We start from the raw sequence: 20,009 nt of genomic DNA, 5'->3' as shown, positions 1-20,009 counted from the left end.
CTGCAAGTGGGCCCATGAAGGGGGTCTTCGGGACTTGCTGTTTCTGTGAAGCCAGCTACAGCTTTGTGAGCCCCTCACCAAGCAATTGGTGGTGGGCCTGGGCTCTGTCAGTCAAGAAGAAGAGCTGGTACAGAGTGGAGGGGGACAGAAACTTCTAGAAACTAGCCTTTCCATGTCACTGTATCTGATTGTCAGAAGGTAATGGCCATTGCCTTGCTCTGTCTCCCAGGTCTCCTGGAAAGTCCTCTCTGTGCTAATTTTAAACTGGAACCACATAGGAACCAGGACACTTGGTTAGGCTCCCCACTTAACCAGTACACATGTAAGTTCTTATAACTAATTTTACAGATGAAAAAACTAAGGGCCATATATAGGTAAATCGCCTACACTCACATTACTACCTGGAAGCAGAGGCAAGCTCAGAATTCAAGTCAGAGGGGTCATCTTCTACTCCATTATCATGTCTCTCATCCTTTGTGGTACTTAAACACTCTAAAGGATTTCAAGAAAATAGGAGAAAAAATTCATGCATCACTTCTGAGTTCCTTTTCTAGGTTAAGAGTCTCTGAGTAGCCTGTGTACCATCACTAGGCCTAAATCACTCTATCTTGCCCAGACCATTTCTGGGCACCTGGGTTACTGGGGCTCTTTGATAAGAAGTTATGCCTATCACCACCAGATCTCAAAATCATTAAGTAATGAGATATGAGCTATTAGGCATGTGATGGATCATCGTATTTGGGGTGTAGGATTATGTGAGAACTTGCCCAAAGAGCACTGTTGTTTATCACAGAAAACATCAATAAATACTCTCCAAAGTGATGGGAATACCAGACCACCTGACCTGCCTCTTGAGAAACCTGTATGCAGGTCAGGAAGCAACAGTTAGAAAAGGACATGGAACAACAGACTGGTTCCAAATAGGAAAAGGAGTACGTCAAGGCTGTATATTGTCACCCTGCTTATTTAGTTTATATGCAGAGTACATCATGAGAAGTGCTGGGCTGGAGGAAGCACAAGCTGGAATCAAGATTGCTGGGAGAAATATCAATAAGCTCAGATATGCAGATGACACCACTCTTATGGCAGAAACTGAAGAAGAACTAAAGAGCCTCTTGATGAAAGTAAAAGAGTAGAGTGAAAAAGTTGGCTTAAAGCTCAACATTCAGAAAACTAAGATCATGGCATCCGACCCCATCACTTCATGGCAAATAGATGGGGAAACAGTGTCAGACTTTATTTTTCTGGGCTCCAAAATCACTGCCGATGGTGATTGCAGCCATGAAATTAAAAGATGCTTGCTCCTTGGAAGGAAAGTTATAACCAACCTAGACAGCATATTGAAAAGCAGAGATATTACTTTGCCAACAAAGGTCCGTCTAGTCAAGGCTATGGTTTTTCCAGCGGTCATGTATGGACGTGAGAGTTGGACTATACAGAAAGCTGAGCACCGAATAATTGATACTTTTGAACTGTGGTGTTGGAGAAGACTCTTGAGAGTCCCTTGGATTGCAAGGAGATCCAACCAGTCCATCCTAAAGGAGATCAGTCCTGGGTGTTCATTGGAAGGACTGATGTTAAAGCTGAAACTCCAATACTTTGGCCACCTGATGCGAAGAGCTGACTCATTTGAAAAGACCCTGATGCTGGGAAAGATTGAGGGCAGGAGGAGAAGGGGACGACAGAGGATGAGATGGTTGGATGGCATCACTGACTCAATGGACATGGGTTTGGGTGGACACCGGGAGTTGATAATGGACAGGGAGGCCTGGCGTGCTGCAGTTCATGGGGTCGAAAAGAGTCAGACATGACTGAACGACTGAACTGAACTGAACTGAAAGTGCCTAAGAAATTATGATGTCCACATATTTGATTATTTCCTTTTTACTTCAAGCACCAGAAACTCATAATAGGTTTGTAAATTTTATCAGAAACTGGCAAGGAAGAATGAAATTAACTCTCATTTTAGTGTGAGAAAGAAATGGTAATCATTCAAACAGAAGCAAGGAACAGAACATCTCCTTCTTAGTCTTGAAATATACTCCAGGAAGTGACCTTTTTCAGAACTGACCTCAATTTCACTCTCCTTCAATACAGTGATCCCCTGGTTTCATTTTCCCCTTCACAAAATTATGATGCCAAAGTTAGGGTAAAGTTGGAGGCTATTCTACTCTGACAATTATTTTTTGCAAATATGACTGGACTAAAGCTTCTTTTGATCTTAACACCCTTGACTAACAAGAAAGGAAACTTGTGACATTTTTATAGGGAAAAAAGGGGCGGATAAGTCATACAAATTGCTTCTAGCCTATGCATTTAAGGGAAACAGAATGAGAAAAGACTTTCAAATGATTTAATTTTTTTCAAACCTGAGAAATGTATTTCATATGTCTATCTTCCAAACTCACAAGGTCCATTAAAAAGACAAATGGAGTAAGTTACTTTTTGCGTTTGTTTTTGTTTGTTCGTTTTTGTTTGTTCATCATCTAGCAGGATTTTATTTTAAAGTCGCAGGTAAGGACAATAGGGCAGAAAGGTTTGGGGATTTTTCTTCAGTGAATTCACTGCCTAAGATCTCAGCCTATCTTCATTATAATCACCAGACCGTGTGTTACCTATTTTAATTTTGACACATAGAAAGGGAGAAGATGAGGTCAAAATAAAAGGGAAATAAGAACATCTATGACATAAACAGAGGAGTCTGGAGGGCTACAGTCCACAGGGTCGCAGAGAGTCAGACAAGACTGAAGTGACTTAGTGTGTATGAATAGCATAAACAGGGCTTCCCTGGTGGCTGAGATGATAAAGAATCTGCCTGCAATTTGGGCAACCCAGGTTTGATCCCGGGGCTGGGAAGATCCCCTGGAGAAGGGAATGGTAACACACTCCAATACTTTTGCCTGGAGAATTGCATGAACAGAGGAGCCTGATGGGCTACAGTCCATGGGCTTACAGAGTCTGATAAGACTGACTGACTAACACTTTTGCTTTCATGACATAAACAACCTGTGGTTAATTGCAAAAAACTAACTAATATTTGGGCTTCCCTGATAGCTCAGTTGGTAAAGAATCTGCTTGCAACGCAGGAGACCCCGGTTGGATTCCTGGGTCGGGAAGATCCCCTGGAGAAGGGATACCCACTCCAGTATTCTTGGGCTTCGCTTGTGGCTCAGCTGGTAAAAAGTCTGCCTGAAATGCAGGAGACCTGGGTTCGATCCTTGGGTTGGGAAGATTCCCCTGGAGAAGGGAAAAGCTACTCATTCCAGTATTCTGGCCTGGAGAATTCTATGGACTAGTCCATGGAGTCACAAAGAGTTGGACATGACTGAGCGACTTTCACTTTCACTTTCAACTAATATTTAGATATATGATGGATATAAATTCAGTTACAAGTAAACATCTTAGGTTTAACCACTGTGGTGCATGTTCAGTCATCCCGTAAAAATAAACTCTTACGTACAATCTTCCTGTTTTCTTCCTTAACGTGGTGCTATACAAGTGATGGGAGTATATGTGCTTTCTCTCTGAGCATAAAGAGGTGTACTTGTTGGCCGAGTGCTCCTGGAAAGCATGAAGCTCCACCAGCTTGTGTGAAGCAAACTCCAGGAATCAACTCTGCGATTAATTGATTTTTGAACAGAACACAACTTCAAGTTGTTGGCTTTTGCAACCTGTATGTTTAATAACTGCCGTGTCACTTGTCTCACTCATCATCTTTGTTCTGACCTCCTCTCAGTTAGGATCCTGGAGCAGTAGATTTCCATCGTCTCTTCCTCTGCTCACCAGACCCCGTTCCAAAGGACTGGAGCTCTTCAGAAATTCTGCAGGGACCAGTTTCTAGTGCGAACAAAGCACACATATGCAGAGCAAAAGCCATCTCACACTTTTCAGCCTGCCACTCTGAGTGCCTCCACCCCAGACAACTGCTGTACCGCAGACCCATCAACTATGTGCTCTTGTGGACAGATGGAAAACCTATTAGGAAGTACAGCCAACTCTGTGTTCCCACATTTCCGGGAGAGAAACCACATTCAGTGCAGGAGCAGTGCAAACTCACTAGGGTCAGTGCCTTTAAATCAACTGAACATCTCATCTCTTCCAAGATATTACACAAGCAAAGCCCATATGGTTAGCCAAAGCCTCTGCCCTACAGGAAAGTACATGGGCTAAGGCTTTTTTCTATAGCTCTAACTAATTTTTCTTATCTGGGAAACTATTACGCAAATGACTTGTTTTTTAAAAATAGTAACAAATAGATATTACAAAGCAACTTATCAGAACAATTATAGGTGAATACGGTGGCAGGGGGAGGCACAATTATAAGGCTTAAGCTATCTTAGGGCTTCCCTTATAGCTCAGCTGGTAAAGAATCCGCCTGCAATGCAGGAGACCCCGGTTCAATTCCTGGGTCGGGAAACTGCTCTGGAGAAGGGATAGGCTACCCACTCCAGTATTCTTGGCCTTCCCCTGTGGCTCAGCTGGTAAAGAATCCACCTGCAATGCGGGAAACCTGGGTTCCATCTCTGGGTTGGAAGATGCCCTGGAGAAGGGAAAGGCTACCCACTATAGTCTATAGTCTAAAGTCTATGGACTAAAGGCTATAGTCCACAGGGTCACAAAGAGTCGGGCATGACTGAGCAACTTTCACTTTCTTTTCAAGCCATCTTACGAGGGATTATTAGTTTGCCACACTTTTTGTAAGTTAATTCAGCATGTCTTATTTTGGGGTGGTGTGAGCCAGAAAAAAAGTGCCTAACTTTCCCTTGATTTTTTTTCTGGGATCACAGATGGCAGGGTCAAGAGGTTCCTCATGAAGGAGAGAAGGGCTTTCTACTCCATCTCCCACCTGAGTCCACACAGGCCCCTCCCTCAGCCTGCCTGGTGGACCACCGTCCACCCACAGCAGGAGGAGAGAGGACCAGAAAGCACCCGGAGAAGTTGTTGCTGCCGCGGCATGGTTTGCTTTCGTTCTGCCTTTTAGGATCATTTTGGCCATTATTTCCCCACTGAGGCTTGTAACCTTTTTGGTTTTCCACAAATTAAGATCCCTCAGCTCTTCTTAAATTCACCCTGAGGGGGAACTTAAGGTAATTTCTAATGTACATATTTCACACAAAATTTGCTTCCCAATTGTCCCCATGGGGATGTGTGCAAGCTGGACACTCACCGGTGGCTTTGGCGAATCCATCGGCTCTTCAGACAAAGCCCACACGTGCTTCCCTCCATGCGTCCCAACAGGGCTCAGATTTCAGGACCCAGCCACCATTGAATCAGCTCTGATCTTTTTCCCTATAACTATTTTTGTGAAATTTTCAGACTCAAGTGTGTTTGCCTGTGGGCAAAGTGCCAGCTATTTTAGGAGTCTGAATAGCGGTAGAAACATATATGTACGTCGTGACATGGACAGAAGTGATGTTGATGACTGTAAATTTATGAGTAAATCCATAGATTAAAGCATATGCTGATTTCCAAAGCCACACCACACCCCTTAGGAGTTACTTGAACGAATTTAGCAGTTGCCTAGTGGCTCAGAGACCTGCAAGATGCTCTCCTGTGGGAGACCTGGGTTCGATCCCTGGGTCGGGAAGATCCCCTGGAGAAGGAAATGGCAACCCACTCCAGTATTCTTGCCTGGAGAATCCCATGGACAGAGGAGCTTGGTGGGCTACACTCCATGGAGTCGCAAAGAGTCGGACATGACTGAGCTACTTCACTTTCACTTTCTACCTGCATAACTCACGCCCAGGAGGATGTCTTCGGATGTCTGGCCGGGGCGGATGGCTCTGTTGTTGGGAAGGTCCTACCTCAGCGTCGCACCTGGAGGGTGAAGACCTCGCCCCAAGCAGTGACGGGGACTCACTGGCCATCTTCTCTCAGAGCCTGCAGCTGGGAAGGTCACTCTGGCAGTTGGAAGTCAGGCTTTTTAACCCAATAATGAAGTAGCTTTGATCCAGAAGTGATTCAAACCCCCAATTCCTTCCAGATAAAGGAAGGCCCAGTAACCCCCATAGGAGCTAATTAATAGCTCCTTCTTCTCTTGCATAACTGCTGAGGAAGTTTGCTTCCCACTGTCTCAGTTCATTTATTCTTCACAGTATGTACTGTGGAATGCACTTCATCACTTGTATTTTTAGTCTCATATTTTTATATTGATGGTGATCTCAATGTCTTGGGGGAAAAAAACTATTAAATTCAATGCTTCTGTTTTTGCCATCATCAAACAGGGGTAAATTGCTCTACTTATATTACGGGGATGCTGCAGTCCTGTAGGCATAGGTGCTGGTCCCTCTCACTCCCTTAACCTCAGGCTTTGCTAGCGCAGAGCATGTTTGCTTATCCTTCCCTGGACACTGCACTTGTTCTCCCACCAGAGTTGATCCTTTCTTTCTACATGGGTGCCCCATATCTGCCTCTGCTTGACTCTACTCTTTCTTCAAAGTCCCTCTTCACCTCAGGCCTTCTTGACCACCCCCTGCAACTTCCTATGACACATAGGACCACACTACACTCTGGACACTTACTCCCATGCTGTCTTGGATTATTTGCAACTATGTATCAAGTTGCAACACATTAAAGGGTTAACATTCAACTATTTTTGACCTACAACACAGCAGTTAAATATGGTTCCATCTAATATATACATTTTCTCAACCCAAATACAAATTCTCTTTGCATTTCTAGGTCTTCAATAAATCCTTACACAGTGTAGGCATTTGCTATTAAAAAGAAATAGACTTTTGACTATTCTTAAATTGGCAAAATAGAGAATAAGCTTCTATTTTAATTGGAAAATGTATCTTAGCTCATTAAAACACTCACCATAGGTGATCTGGGATGATTCCACCTTGCAAAAATGTCCCACCATCTCCTAAAATGTAAAAATGAAACTTCATGGCCCTAGGAGTTATGGTTAGAGACACTGCTTTATAAATATAATAGGGCTTTAATAGAGGCTACACTTCAAAAAATCATCCACCGAATTTTTTCACCAATAAATTCTACATTCACTAGAATATATTCATATTTATTATATAATTAGTTACACAACACAGTTAGAAAAGAACATTCGAATATCACACTTTATCTGATTACATTGATTCCTCTGTCCCTCTCCCTTATTGCAATATTAATTCTGTGTATAATTCTATTAGTTATCATGATGAACTGAAACTGGATAAGGAAAAGTCTAGTGAAAAAGTATACATAGTTTTAAAGCTAAGATATTTGATATTGAGTGAAGGGTCCCCTTGGTTTTCAAAATAAAAATATACAAAATAGCCTTATGACTGTTGAACTGAACTCAGTATACTAAGGACAGAATGCAACTACAGCTGTGGAGAAACAGAGAACAGGGCAGCCTACTGCTCTGAGTACATCCACACTGGCAGGCTCAGAGTTATATAAGAAAACAAAGTGGTGTTTCATCACTTCCTTGTTCTGATGCTTTGGACGGATCAGTGAAGTCCAGATTTCTTTTTCGATGATTCCATTTCTTAGAGCCACAGCTCATGAGTCATGTCTTCAGATCTTAACTCCAAATGCATTTGTAGTGTTTTAGATTAGGTCTTTCATTCATGCAATATCAGAACATACAAAAGGCTTCATGAAGCCAGGTCAATATATATTTTAGGGGAAGAAAAAAGAAGGAGGTTTGTACTAATTGATTCAGATTCACCATTTGTCATTTATAAGTCATTAAAAACAAACTGTGTAACTTTGGTTTGCATTTTCTTTTAATCTTGAGATAAACAGAGTTCTGAAGTAGTCTTGATGAATATGGTCCATCCAGGAAAAAGATGGGAAGGCTCACATTTCTTCTACAGGTGGTAGGAAGCCAAGCCCTTTCATGGTCAAGATCACCTTTAAGACCATTTTAAGAAGTTAGACTTTGTCTTCAAAGATCTTCCTTTATGGTCCCCAAACCACAGTCAACTTCAGCCATCTTAATCTTGCTTTTTCTTGGCAGAAAACTAGAATAGTCTTTCTGTTACAAAGTAAACAGAGAGGTCAGAAATACATGAGAGGAAGTAATTTCCACAACAACAATAATAGTTAAAAAGCCAAAGATTAATATTAAAAAGGCAACAGAAACGGTATATCTGTTAACCAATGATTGTTTTAAATGGTTTTACCCTGGATTTCCCTGGTGGTAGAGTGGATAGGAATTCATTTGCCAATGCAGCGGATACCTGTTTGACCCCTGGTCCAGGAAGATTCCACCGTGTCCCTGAGCACCTAAGCCCCTGCACCACAACTACTGAGCCTGCTGGCGCCGAGCGGAAAGTACCGAAGCCCACGCGCCTAGAGCCTGTGCTCCGCACCCAGAGAAGCCACCACACTGAAGAGCCCCTGCACCGCAGTGAAGGGTAGCCCCCCTCACCACAACCAGAGAAAGCCCCCGTGCATCAGTGAAGACACAGCGCAACCAAGTAAATAAATAATTTTTAAAAATGGTTTTATCCTGTAGCAGCTGTGTTTCAGGGGCGTCGCTGAGAGTTGGACACGATTGAGCGGCTTCACTCTGACTTTTCACTTTCATGCATTGGAGAAGGAAATGGCAACCCACTCCAGTGTTCTTGCCTGGAGGATCCCAGGGACTGGGGAGCCTGATGGGCTGCCGTCTATGGGGTCGCACAGAGTCGGACATGACTGAAGCGACTTAGCAGCCCCAGCAGCATACATCTGTTACTGCTGAGGGTGCCCCCTACTGGTAGGAAGAGGCATGTCCAGACCACCTTTGCAGGCATTGGAGTGTCTCCAGGTAACACTCGAACCCTGCCTCTCTTATCTTTTCCTCATCTGTTAAAGACATATGACTTTGTTTTTACTTTCACCAAACTCGTTAGTGCACATCACTCATAAAGTTTTACAAAAAAGGATTATAGACATTTTAACATACTTTAAGAAGTTACGGTTGCTGCAGACCTTCAGTGAGTGAATAGTCGACTTTCAGTGTTTATAAACTCTCTAAGACAGAGTCACGGAGACTGGGTTTTGGCCCTGGTGAAATAAATGTGTGGCAGCTCACCAGACAGAGCAGCTAAAACTTTTTTTTTCCCCTATGAGGAAGTTGTCTTGATAGAGAGGCCTCATGGCAGAGTAGGTAAAGGAATAACAGCAACAAAATTTTATTTGTTAAATAACGGAGTGTTTGGCCATGGATACTAACTCCGTCATTTACCAGCTGGGTGACCTTGGGCAAGTTACTTAACCTTTCTTCTGTTTTCAGTTCCCTTGGCTACAAACCAAGGATGATAATAATATCTGGGTTGCTGTGAGTTGTATGTGGAAAGCAATTATAACAGTACCTAGCTCAGGTTTAGCTCTCTATAAAGGTTGGCTAAAGTCAGTTGGAATTCAATACAGTTGGGCACCAGGCTCCCTTCCAACCTGCTGGCCCTGCTCAGAGCATCACAGAGGTTCACCTCCTTAGCACTGCTGTTCATCTGTGCTGACTGGAATCTCTGTCGTTCTAGGACAGTGGCTCTCGAACTCAAACGTGCATCAGACTCATTTGGAGGGCTTGCCCAATACGATTGCTGGACCCCACTCTGAGAACCACTCTTTTAGAATAATGGTTTCAATTCTGGCTGTACTTTAGATCACCTGGGCAGCTAAAAAATCCCACTGACAGGCCCCTCAGAAAAATTTATTAATAAATCAGAGTCTTTGAGAGTGGGGCTCAGCCATCATGTTTTTTGAGCTCTTCAGGTGATACCATTATAGAGTCACCTTTGAGAACCACAGCTCTATGCCATACTGTACTGCTGACATGGATGAATTTAAGTGATGAAATTATCTTAAAGAAGTTTGGTGCAGCGTTTCCCATTGGCATTCTTGCTATAAACGCTGATCTACTGGATCCATCTTTTGGGGTGGGAATTTGCATTTTAATAAGCACCCCAAGCATCCCTTATACACATTCAGTTTTTTGATCTGCCTGAAGACACACAGCCAGTAATTGGTGGAATTCTCACTTCCTGTCTCTGATGTAAGCAGCCAGAAATGCTGTTATTATGTAAGGGAGAGAGGTCTGCTTTTAGTCTGTGTTTAAAATTTTTCTCTGAGCTTATCCACTCCAGGAAGGACCTTATATATTTATAAATACTGTACTTATATACTAACTACCTTTATATACACCTTTATATGTCCTCTCTGTGACAGGAGCTGAACCAATAATGAACCCCATTCAATGCTACTTGGAGGCCACCTTTATTTCATTCACCCCCATTAAGATCTGAACCTCGAAAGGAAGAATTAGTTAAGGACACACCTGTGAAATCAGACTGCCTGCTTCCTTCTACCCCTGATAACTGTGCAACCTGGAGCAAGTCACCTAACCTCTCTGTGTCCCAATTTGCTCAACTGATTTGAGGAATGGTGATACAGTACCAATGATACAGGATCATGGTGAGGATAAATGTGTTAATCCACAGAAAAGTACTTTGACATGGTGTCTGGCCATGAGTGTTTATTCATGCTTTCTATTATGATATTTACTGCTACTGTTATCTGCACAGCAGACCTAAACTCTTGAAAAAGCAGTTTATCCACTTAAAGGCTGTTTTATACAGAATACACTGCAGAAAGTCTATGAAACTAAAACATACAAACTAGAAAGAACATTTTCAAAAAAAAAAACTGCATGGAGCAAAGAAGAAAATCACTAGAGTTTTGTGTTCTTCTTGGAACGTTTGTATATATAAATTCAGGAAAGCATTTCTCCTAGCCCAACTGGGTTCTACAGTAAAAACACTATGTTTCTGTGATGGTTGTCCAATTGGACCAGTCTGCATGGAGGAGCTTCTGAGAAAGAGAATTCTGGCTTAATCTTAAAAGTAGAATAACTTTGGTTACTTAAAAGGGGAAAAACAGGCAGATTTATCAAAATTATAATATACCCATTACATAATTTTACTCACAGACCTGGTTTTGTTGAATGTGGTATTTTTTACTTTTGCCTTGTTCTGGAACTTCAATCTGCTAAATAGATTAGTGAAATGTCAGTCAGCACAGCCAGAGAAGCAGCACACAAATAATCTATTTAACCAGCACATTTCTCCTTCCACAATAATCCTCTTAATGGTCCCGAAGGCTGCCAGTCAGCAGGACACCTGCTCGTCATCGGCACAGTCCCCCTTCATTTGCAAGTACCTCAGCGTTTCAGAAATTGAGTCCCTGAAAGTGAAGTGAAGCTTAATGTTTAACGTTGGTGGCTGCTATGGATTTTGTGATTTAACACAGCTTTTAAAGGGACTTCACACAAAATGAACTCCTAAATCCAGAAATAATCCACAGAGCTCCAATCCATATGCTGAACCAAAGCCAAATGGGGCTCTGATTAATCAAAAGGCATCATTAATCAAGAGAAGAATCAAACTGAAGTTTAAGACACTTGAGTATACCTCATGCACATAAGGTAACCTTAATATAACAGTCAGGGGCCCAGCAGAAAGCAGACGGCTTACTCCCGGGGTAGCTGAGGGAGTTTTCTACAAGGAACTGCTTAATGGAGGTGTGGGAAGGATTAAGGTGCACCAGTGAAAGGATGTAGCAAGTAGCGAGGAGCTGGGGTGGGTGTGGGTTCTCACCACTTCTGGGTCTGAAGGGGTGAGGGGAGCAGCTGGTACTGGAACCGGAGCGGCCGAAGCAGCAGGTAGGAGAGGTCGCTTCAGGAGCTGTGGCACCCAGTCGAGGACTGGGCCAGCCGCAGAGACCCGGCAGGGACGGAGTCGGAGAAATAAATACCCTGGTCTCCATCTCCTCCCACCTCACTGGCTTTCCCCATGGGTGACCCCGGCTGGAAGCTGGAGGTCGGAGGGTAAGGTCACAGCACACCAAGGTCAGTCTCCTAGCCAGGGTTTAGGGGGAAGGACTCTTAGACTTTTCTTATATTGGGTTGGCCCAGAAGGTCATTCAGGTTTATCCAAGCGTACTGAAAAACCTGAAAGAATTTTTTAGCCAGCCCAACAGAAAAAGAAAGAACTACTATTGAAAAACTATGCTTTCGGTGTGTATCTCAGCTTATCACTCTATCACCCTAAATGTCTCTTTACTAATTGCTTTTCTTTTCCAACAAATAAACTCCTTGACTCTGGATTCTCAGTTTCTAGCCACTATATATGGTAAATATAGGCATTGGTAAATGATAGAATGAGGGGTGAATTAACTAAGTTGCTTATTACTCATGAGATCATGTCCCCCTATATACAGCGGGACATTACAAAATAAGTGAGATAAATAACATGGTACTGCAAAAGAGGATTAATTTTTAACTATGATTAACTTAATTTTTTTCTGTAAAATATATCACTTTCAAGGATACATAGGACTTCCTTTAGGTTAGTATTCTCAATAGAGATGTCCATATATTTGCAGCCTATCTCAATAGTTTTAAAAATCATTATTAGGTCTTGATAAATGAGAAAGTAATGTTCCAATGCTTTGTGTTTTGTTATTTTATCATTTTACAGCATTACATGATAGTGTGTAAGTAGTCTTGTGCAATGAAATACAGAAGTTGGGGGAAACTTCTTGGAATTTTTTTCTCCTAGTCTCCTTCCCTTCCTTCTCCCTATGTAAAAATGAAACACACTAGAATTGTTCAGCAATTTCTGATATAGTTTGTTTCCTGGACTTATTTCAGTAGGCTTTTTATATTTTATATACCAGGGTGGTAAAGTTGGGGAGGGGGAGTTAATCCTGTTTTCATAATGCAGGATTCCTGCACTCTCTCTCTCAACAGAGAGTTTCTGTTGATAGCATAACCCTTCATTCCTTCCCCTCTGGCTCTCTGAAACTGTCTTCCTGCTATGCTCGGACCATTCTTGTGACGGCTGTAACGTCAGTACCTTTTCTGTTTTCTGAAGTGGACAAGCTATGCAGAGGCTGTCAATCCTACAACATCAGATAGCACTGGCCTTGGTGTTTCCCCTTCTCCTCACATAACAGGAACACACTTCAAAGCACCCAGTGGCCTTTTACACTGTCTGATCTCGCCCCCAGTGAAAGAGAAGTGGACAGAGAAATATATATGGTTATGGTAACTGGGGAGGGGAGGGGAGGTATGAGGCAAGCTGGAGTCAGAAGGCCACCTTGTTCTTTGCCATTTTTCAGAAGACCAATTTAGAGATTCAGACCCACTGTTCAGTAAACCTAAGGAAAACTTATACAAACTAATAAAAACAAACTAGGTATAGACTATTTTAAATATAGTTTTTCAATTCAGAAAATATTTACTAGCATATTTCTGATAACTCTCATGTATTCAGATTATGGTTTAATATATAAATAATGATAATTATAATGATGATAATATACTTTCAGAAGTTCCTTAGGAATGAAAGTGATAGTCATTCAGTCCTGTCCGACTCTTTGCGACCCCATGGAATTCTCCAGGCCAGAATACTGGAGTGGGTAGTCTTTCCCTTCTCCATGGGATCTTCCCAATCCAGGAATCGAACCAGGGTCGCCTGCATTGCAGGCAATTCTTTACCAACTGAGCTATCAGGGAAGCCCTTCTATCTTGTAAGCAAGGAATACACGTACTACATAAATCCACGTGCTTTCTTTTCTCGGTGTCTTTTAGATTTCTTTACATAGCAGAGATTGCTGTTAGCCTACTCCATTATTCATTCTGTTGTTTCTTAGTAGTAACACTCACATTTATTTGGAAATACAACATACTCTGCAAAAAGACTACATTTACCAGATTTCCTTACAGCTGGGTGGGGGCCTGCGATATGACTCTTGGACAACGAGCTATAAGCAGAAATTCTATGTGAGACTTCTGAGACTCCTCATTAAGGAAAAAAGGTGAGTGCTTCTGCATACTTTTCTTATACTTGTTGTCTGGAATGTGCATATAGTGGCTGGATCTCCAGCAGTCATCCTGGGCATGAGGTAAAAGCCACACCCTGAAGATGGCAGAGCAGAAAGATCTCTGGTAACCCCATGAAATCACTATCACAGCCCCATTCTGCCTACTTCTGGGCTTTTAGATGAGATAGAAACAGACTTTTATCTTGCCCCCATAAAACACTTATTTTGTTTTGTTTTGTTTTGTTATTGGCAGTCAAAACTACTCCTAACTAATATAGTTTATTTTCAGATAAAATAATCCTTTAATTTTGTTCTAGTTAAAAGTAGCAAATATTGAAAAAAATCAATTTAGTTTCTTGTATAAGAGCACAGCTCTAAGAATAATGTTACACATTTTTTTTCCTTTCTGGTTTTTCAACTAATACTGTCTTAAGAATTTAACACATTTTTGGCTGCATGTTTACATTTTTCTTTAGTGCATTCATTTGACTTCAAATCTTAATCATCTCTTCATAAGTGGTTCAAGTCTTAACCCTTGAAACCATTGCCTAAAGCTAACTAAGCTAATTAACTCTAAGTTAGCACTAAATTTCTTCTTTCACTTCTTCCTTCTTACCAGGATAAAAGAGAACTATTTAATCTCTCAAGGGACCATCTGCTTTATTTATGGGGTTCAGTTGGTTACAGTTTTCTCAGTTTTTCTTTCCCTCCTCAGATTCTTCACAATTATAAAATTTTAGAATTTATTCTACCTTGTAAATTTTGGTCTATGAGACTTCTATAAGTGATAGGTGTCAATTCAAGCTTTATATGTTTTGCCTAGAAAATGAGTAAACGTCACAGTCTAACATTTATACAGTTACTTTAAGCTCCATAAAATGACTTGCTCTTATCAACTGTACTTTGCGAGGAGATCCAGTCAAAGTTCAAAGAGATGACTTGTCTTTCTATTTCCCTTCCAGGGTCCCATTCTACCCAAGTGTTTGTATTAACAGATGAAACTCCAGACTAAAATGTGGGCTATTCCTACAACATTCTCTTGAAATGTGAGCTATTCCAACACCATTCAATTTTCAGAGGAAAAATCTTAACTTCTTTCTAAGAACCAACATAAGGAAAGAAATAAAGAGTTTGTGAAAATAAAACTTGATGATTATTTGGGTAAGGCAATACAAGTTTTATTGACTACCATGCTGCTTTTGTTATCAGTCACCAGGATAAATTATAGATTTTAATTTGCATGCAAATCTATGGAATATGATGGTGTGGTTGTTTTTCTTGAAAACTTTAAATAGATTACTACTTCCTCTTATTGTAGAGAAAATTCTTAGATATTCATTGTACAAGTATTTCCTGCATCAAGTAGCTTACACTTTATCAAACCACATTTGAGAGCACTTCTCCCTTTTAATGGGGCTACATTAATTGCTTTTCTCTCTGTATATACACATACATATATAAAATGATACATGATATATTTATGTTTATACATGTTTATTATATACATATATTTAAATTGAGGCCTAAACGGGTCCATCCTTCTTAGGAGGTTAGATTTTATTATGCTTTTAAAAAAAAAAGCATCCTTGATTGTTTTATAGGTGTGATTTGCTATTCTCTAGTACATTTTGAAGTGTTCAAACACCAAGGGGCAGTGAATTTTATCTTCCCTAGGAAAATATTTTGAGTTCTAGAAGAAAGAAAAGTAAGTATAAAATGCAACATTTTTCTGAGGAAAAAAGCTGCAAAGTCAAGTAAAGATCAATGTTAAACTAAAGGTATAATCCGCCCTCTTATAATACACTAAAATTAAAACATTAGGAAAAGTTTTCAAATATTTTCAAAGCCTAGTGTGTTATCCTACAAGAGAATTATGTTTATAAATGTCATTAAAAAAAAATCAAACTGTACTGTCTTACTTGGGACAAGCTTGTATCCTGATGGTGACAAGGCAAATAGAAAGTTTAGAATCTCAGGAACTCTCTTTACAGCCCCAGCACCAACATTTACAGTGAGTAACTAGGCCTTTATTGAAGAGATGGAGACAAGAAAAATAAATTTTACACTGAGAAAAAATTATAGCCTTGAGAGCTTCTTTTACTCAAAGGCTTCTCCCAGCTGCTAAAGGCATTTTAATTTGGTACAGTGGAAGTATCAAGAGGCTGTGAATTCTATCTAGAGACAAACTTCAGAGCTTATTTAAGCTCTTACCTGCCGTGCTGATTCTGTCCATGTTGTTGCTTTTATGGTAAATCTGGAATCTTCCATTTGGGAGAAGACAGAAATACAAGGGTACAGAGTAGAGGGTTAGCAAGTTCTCAGCAATCCAAGGACAACTGACTTCTCCCTGGGAAATTGGCTTGAATTCTGAAGACTGAGCTCCCAGAGAGCTGAGAAGCTCACTTCTGGGCAGTTGGGTTCGTCCCTGGATTTGAAAGACCCTGATGCTAGGAAAGATTGAAGGTGGGAGGAGAAGGGAACGACAGAGGATGAGATGGTTCAGTGGCATCACTGATTTGATGGACATGAGATTGAGCAAGCTCTGGGAGTTAGTGATGGACAGGGAGCCTGGCGTGCTGCAGTCCATGGGGTTGCAAAGAGTCAGACACGAGTGAGCGACTAAACTGAACTGAACGGGAAGACCAGACTCGCTGTGTCCGGGGAAATTCATCAGTGTAGTTTAGTGCCAGCTGATGGTGGAAACAAACTGAAACACAGACATAGATAAGAGCACTTACCATTTCTGGATTCTCTGCAGCTTGCTTTACCATCTTTTCTGAGATCATTTTTTTCAAGCAGCTACTCAGCAAAAAAGCCTAAGAAACCCAGAAATAACTCTCTCAAGTTAAAGACTTCATTCTCTTCCTTCCCTCTTCGTACTGAGAAGCAGGTTTTGTGCCCTGTCCTCCAAAAGTATGCTTTTAAGAATTTAGAGTTCTTTGACTTTCATTAATTTCATAAGATGTAACCAGCAAGTAACCATAAGGTTTCTCAATTACAGGGATATACTTACAGTACATTTTTTAAAAGATAGATTAAAAATGACCAGGATCTCATTACTAATCTTTTTCAAAACTGCTCCCTTACATCCCATTTTTTTTCCATTACTTTGTAAACAGCTCATGTTTTATGAGTAACAAATAATCAAAACCGGTTCTAATCACAATCAAATCAAATGATGATAGTCAATCTTCTATTTAACTGTATATAATTATTGAGAGACCTATAAGTAGGCATACATATTAACCTGTTTGAAAGGCTATATTAGCACCTTATGGCTCTTGCTGAAGACAAAACTAGTCGTTTTTCTTCCTTTTTAAATTTTCCTGGTATTTTTAGTCATTCACTGTCAAGATTGACCATTGCCCCAAACACCACCTGTGGCTTATTGACGGCTCATCACTGCTAGTGGCAAGACACATGTCGTATACATCTTGCTGCACAAAAGCTGGGGCTTTCCTTTCTCTAGGAACTTTACCCCATGTGCCAAACTTAAGGTTCCCCTGTGATTTTCCCTTTCGCTCCTTTCCCACAGATTCTTTTATTCCCCCTCATTTTTCTGCTCTCAACTCTTGGACTGCTAATTTCTCATTTGGCCCCACTGAGGTTTCAGACAACAGAAGCTCAAAGCTTGAGGCTAGAGAAATTTAGTATAAATTGTGCTCAAGGATGGTCCCTGAACTTGGGTATGAGGGGATGACAGAGAGGAGGAGAGGGGAGAGGGAGGGAAAGCTCGGGTTATGGCAGCTGATGTAGAGGGCTTTTGGAGGACAGGACACACAAAGTGGAACTAGAGGGTGAAGGGTACATAGAGGGGGCATTTCAAAGTTTTACAGAGTTGGGTTGCATTTTATTTAAGCAGAGAGAAAAGAGGGGAAAGAAAGGGCTGCCACCAATAAGGAAAAGAGTCACGGATGTGGGGTTTATACACAGACACAAAGCTTGCCTTCCTGCTTTGCTAAGAATGAACCCTGTTTATCTGTGCATATATGTCACCCATGAAACATCAGGGTATGAAACAGGTAAATGACAGCAAACCCCGAGCCAGTGCAGCTAGGAGGGGTGTTTAATGGTGTCTCACAGGGTGTAGACCGATTCCATCCACCTACACAACTGAAGCCCAGGTGCCTAGAGTCTGTGCTCAGCAACAAGAGAAGCCGCCGCAGTGAGAAGCCAGAGCACCACAACAGAGTAGCCCCTGCTCCCTGCAACAAGAGAAAGCCCAAGTGCAGCAACAGAGACCCCCCCAGCCAAAAATAAAACATAAGTAAATCAATAAATCTCACTCTCTATATAGGAAGACTTGGCTTCCGTTTAAAGGGCCCAGGAAAGAGTTGGGCCAAGCCTTCTTTTTGTGTTTGCAAGGCACACAAACCACATTTCTGCCTTTTGCAGAGGTAGCCCTTGGGTGCACATTGATAAATCCATACTCCAAAGGAAATAAGACCTTACTAGGACTCTTTTCAAAGGATGTTTATTGCACCTCTCCTTAGTGGCTTAAACTCATTTATACAGACTAGATTAAAAGACCATAATAAAATTTAACTACCGCACTTAGCATTTGGAGGGAAGGGGGTGGTTTCGCTGGCAAAATCTCTCTGTGTGTTTCCACGTGACTGCAGATCTTGCCTCAGCAAACCATCCTAACACTTCCCTAAGGATGTTTTATATTTAAGGTGAACCGGGGGACCATTTCTTTAACCTGGGATTTTGATTTAGTACTTTGTTTTTCAGAAGACATGGATATCTATTATCTCTTGATCAGAACTGTACTAGTGGAGTGTTGAAACTGAGGTTTGGTTGCCTAAAACTGGAATGCCGCATGGAACACAGAACTGAATGTGATCACCAGGCGCAGTAGTAAAGAATTTGCCTGCCATTGCAGGAGACGTGGGTTCAATCCCTGGGTCAGGAAGATCCCCTGGAGGAGGGCATGGCAACCTGCTCCAGTATTTTTGCCTGGAAAATCCCATGGACAGAGGAGTCTGAGCAAGTGAGTCTGAGCACACACACCAGGTACTCAAGTTGAATATAATGTTGATGCAAAGATTACTTCGCTTTTTTGGTTTTGTTTTAGAACACTTGCAGTTTTGACTCCAAATTGAAATGGTTTAAGTTAGCTAAGTAAAAAGAATTTCCAATTGGATTTGGCATATAGAAAATTAGATTTTTAATGGAGTTTTTATTTAAAGTAGTTCACATTTACTTCAGATTTAACTATTGCTACCCAAAAGCCATTGTCCCTCCTTCCCTAGTAACAGAACCCTGATTTGGGAATGACAAAGTACCCAGCTCTAGGCAATGATTCATGCTTATTCTAAGTTGATTATGAATCCTGTTCCTCTATGATAAATGCTTGGTTCCCAGATTCCCTTGAAGCCAGACTCCCTTGAAGCTAGGAGTGCTCATGTGACCTAGCTCTGGTCAGTAAGACAAAATGGAAAGTCTACTGGGGGGTGGTAGGGGGAGTGATTCTGGGGTATGACTTTTGCTTTTTTCTACTTGGAAAAGGCCAAAAGAATTATAGGGATGCCAACATCTCCCTCTAGTATTCTTACTAAGTGATATGATAAAAACTTGTATTGTATAAGCCAGGGGTTGGCAAACAAATCTCACCCTATCCACTTGTGTTTATAAATAAAGTTTTATTGGAACCTGGCTATACCCATTTGTTTATATATTGTCTGTGGCTTCTTTTGTGCTACAGCAATAGAGTTAAGTAGTTGCAACAGAGACCATATGAGCCTAAAAACCTAAAATGTTTACCATCGTTGATTCCTCGAGAAGTTAACTAATCCATTGTCTAAGTCACTGATAGTTGAGTCTTCTGTTACTTGGTAAATAAATTTATTTCTAATTTATATGAACGCTTTGGTGACGAGTAAAACAAAACAAGTCTGAGACCCGGCTCACTGGAAAATACCCCGATGCTGAGAAAGACTGAAGGCAAAAGGAGAAGAGGGCAGTAGAGGATGAGTTGGTTAGATAGCATCACCAACTCATCCTCATGAGTTTGAGCAAACTCTGGGAGATAGTGAAGTACAGGGAAGACGGGCATGCTGCAGTCTACGGGACCACAACGAGTAGGACCTGACTTAGCAACTGAACAACCACAAAATAAAACAAAACCAAAACAAACAAATGGTATTACAGGTCTAAAAGTGCACGTGTGGCATACTCTAATATTC

General features: G+C 41.2%; 2 protein-coding genes across 6 annotated transcripts in view; both read right to left on the bottom strand.

The window, feature by feature from the left end:
- The window catches only part of ANKRD46 (ankyrin repeat domain 46), an 80,633-nt gene extending 73,848 nt beyond the window's left edge, over positions 1 to 6,785 (bottom strand). The window contains exons 1-3 of the mRNA XM_040260981.1: positions 5,728 to 6,785; positions 5,168 to 5,332; positions 3,727 to 3,837 (exon numbers count right to left, since the gene is read on the bottom strand). The gene's annotated coding sequence lies outside the window, so the exon portion shown is untranslated. The remainder of the gene's footprint in view (positions 1 to 3,726; positions 3,838 to 5,167; positions 5,333 to 5,727) is intronic.
- Positions 6,786 to 6,923: 138 nt separating this feature from the next.
- SNX31 (sorting nexin 31) overlaps positions 6,924 to 20,009 on the bottom strand; it is an 81,609-nt gene continuing 68,523 nt past the window's right edge. For 3 of the 5 annotated variants that reach the window (XM_040260974.1, XM_040260978.1, XM_040260976.1), the window contains 3 exons: positions 16,560 to 16,637; positions 10,927 to 10,983; positions 6,924 to 7,984 (listed from right to left, as the gene is read on the bottom strand). In XM_040260974.1, the coding sequence (XP_040116908.1) occupies positions 7,895 to 7,984; positions 10,927 to 10,983; positions 16,560 to 16,637 (225 nt within the window). In that variant the 3' untranslated portion in view covers positions 6,924 to 7,894. The remainder of the gene's footprint in view (positions 7,985 to 10,926; positions 10,984 to 16,559; positions 16,638 to 20,009) is intronic. The other 2 variants (XM_040260975.1, XM_040260977.1) reach the window with 2 other exon arrangements.

Source organism: Oryx dammah, unplaced genomic scaffold (assembly GCF_014754425.2).
Source record: "Oryx dammah isolate SB20612 unplaced genomic scaffold, SCBI_Odam_1.1 HiC_scaffold_19, whole genome shotgun sequence".
NCBI classification, from domain to species: Eukaryota; Metazoa; Chordata; class Mammalia; order Artiodactyla; family Bovidae; genus Oryx; species Oryx dammah.
This window is presented reverse-complemented; position numbering and strand designations above follow the sequence as displayed.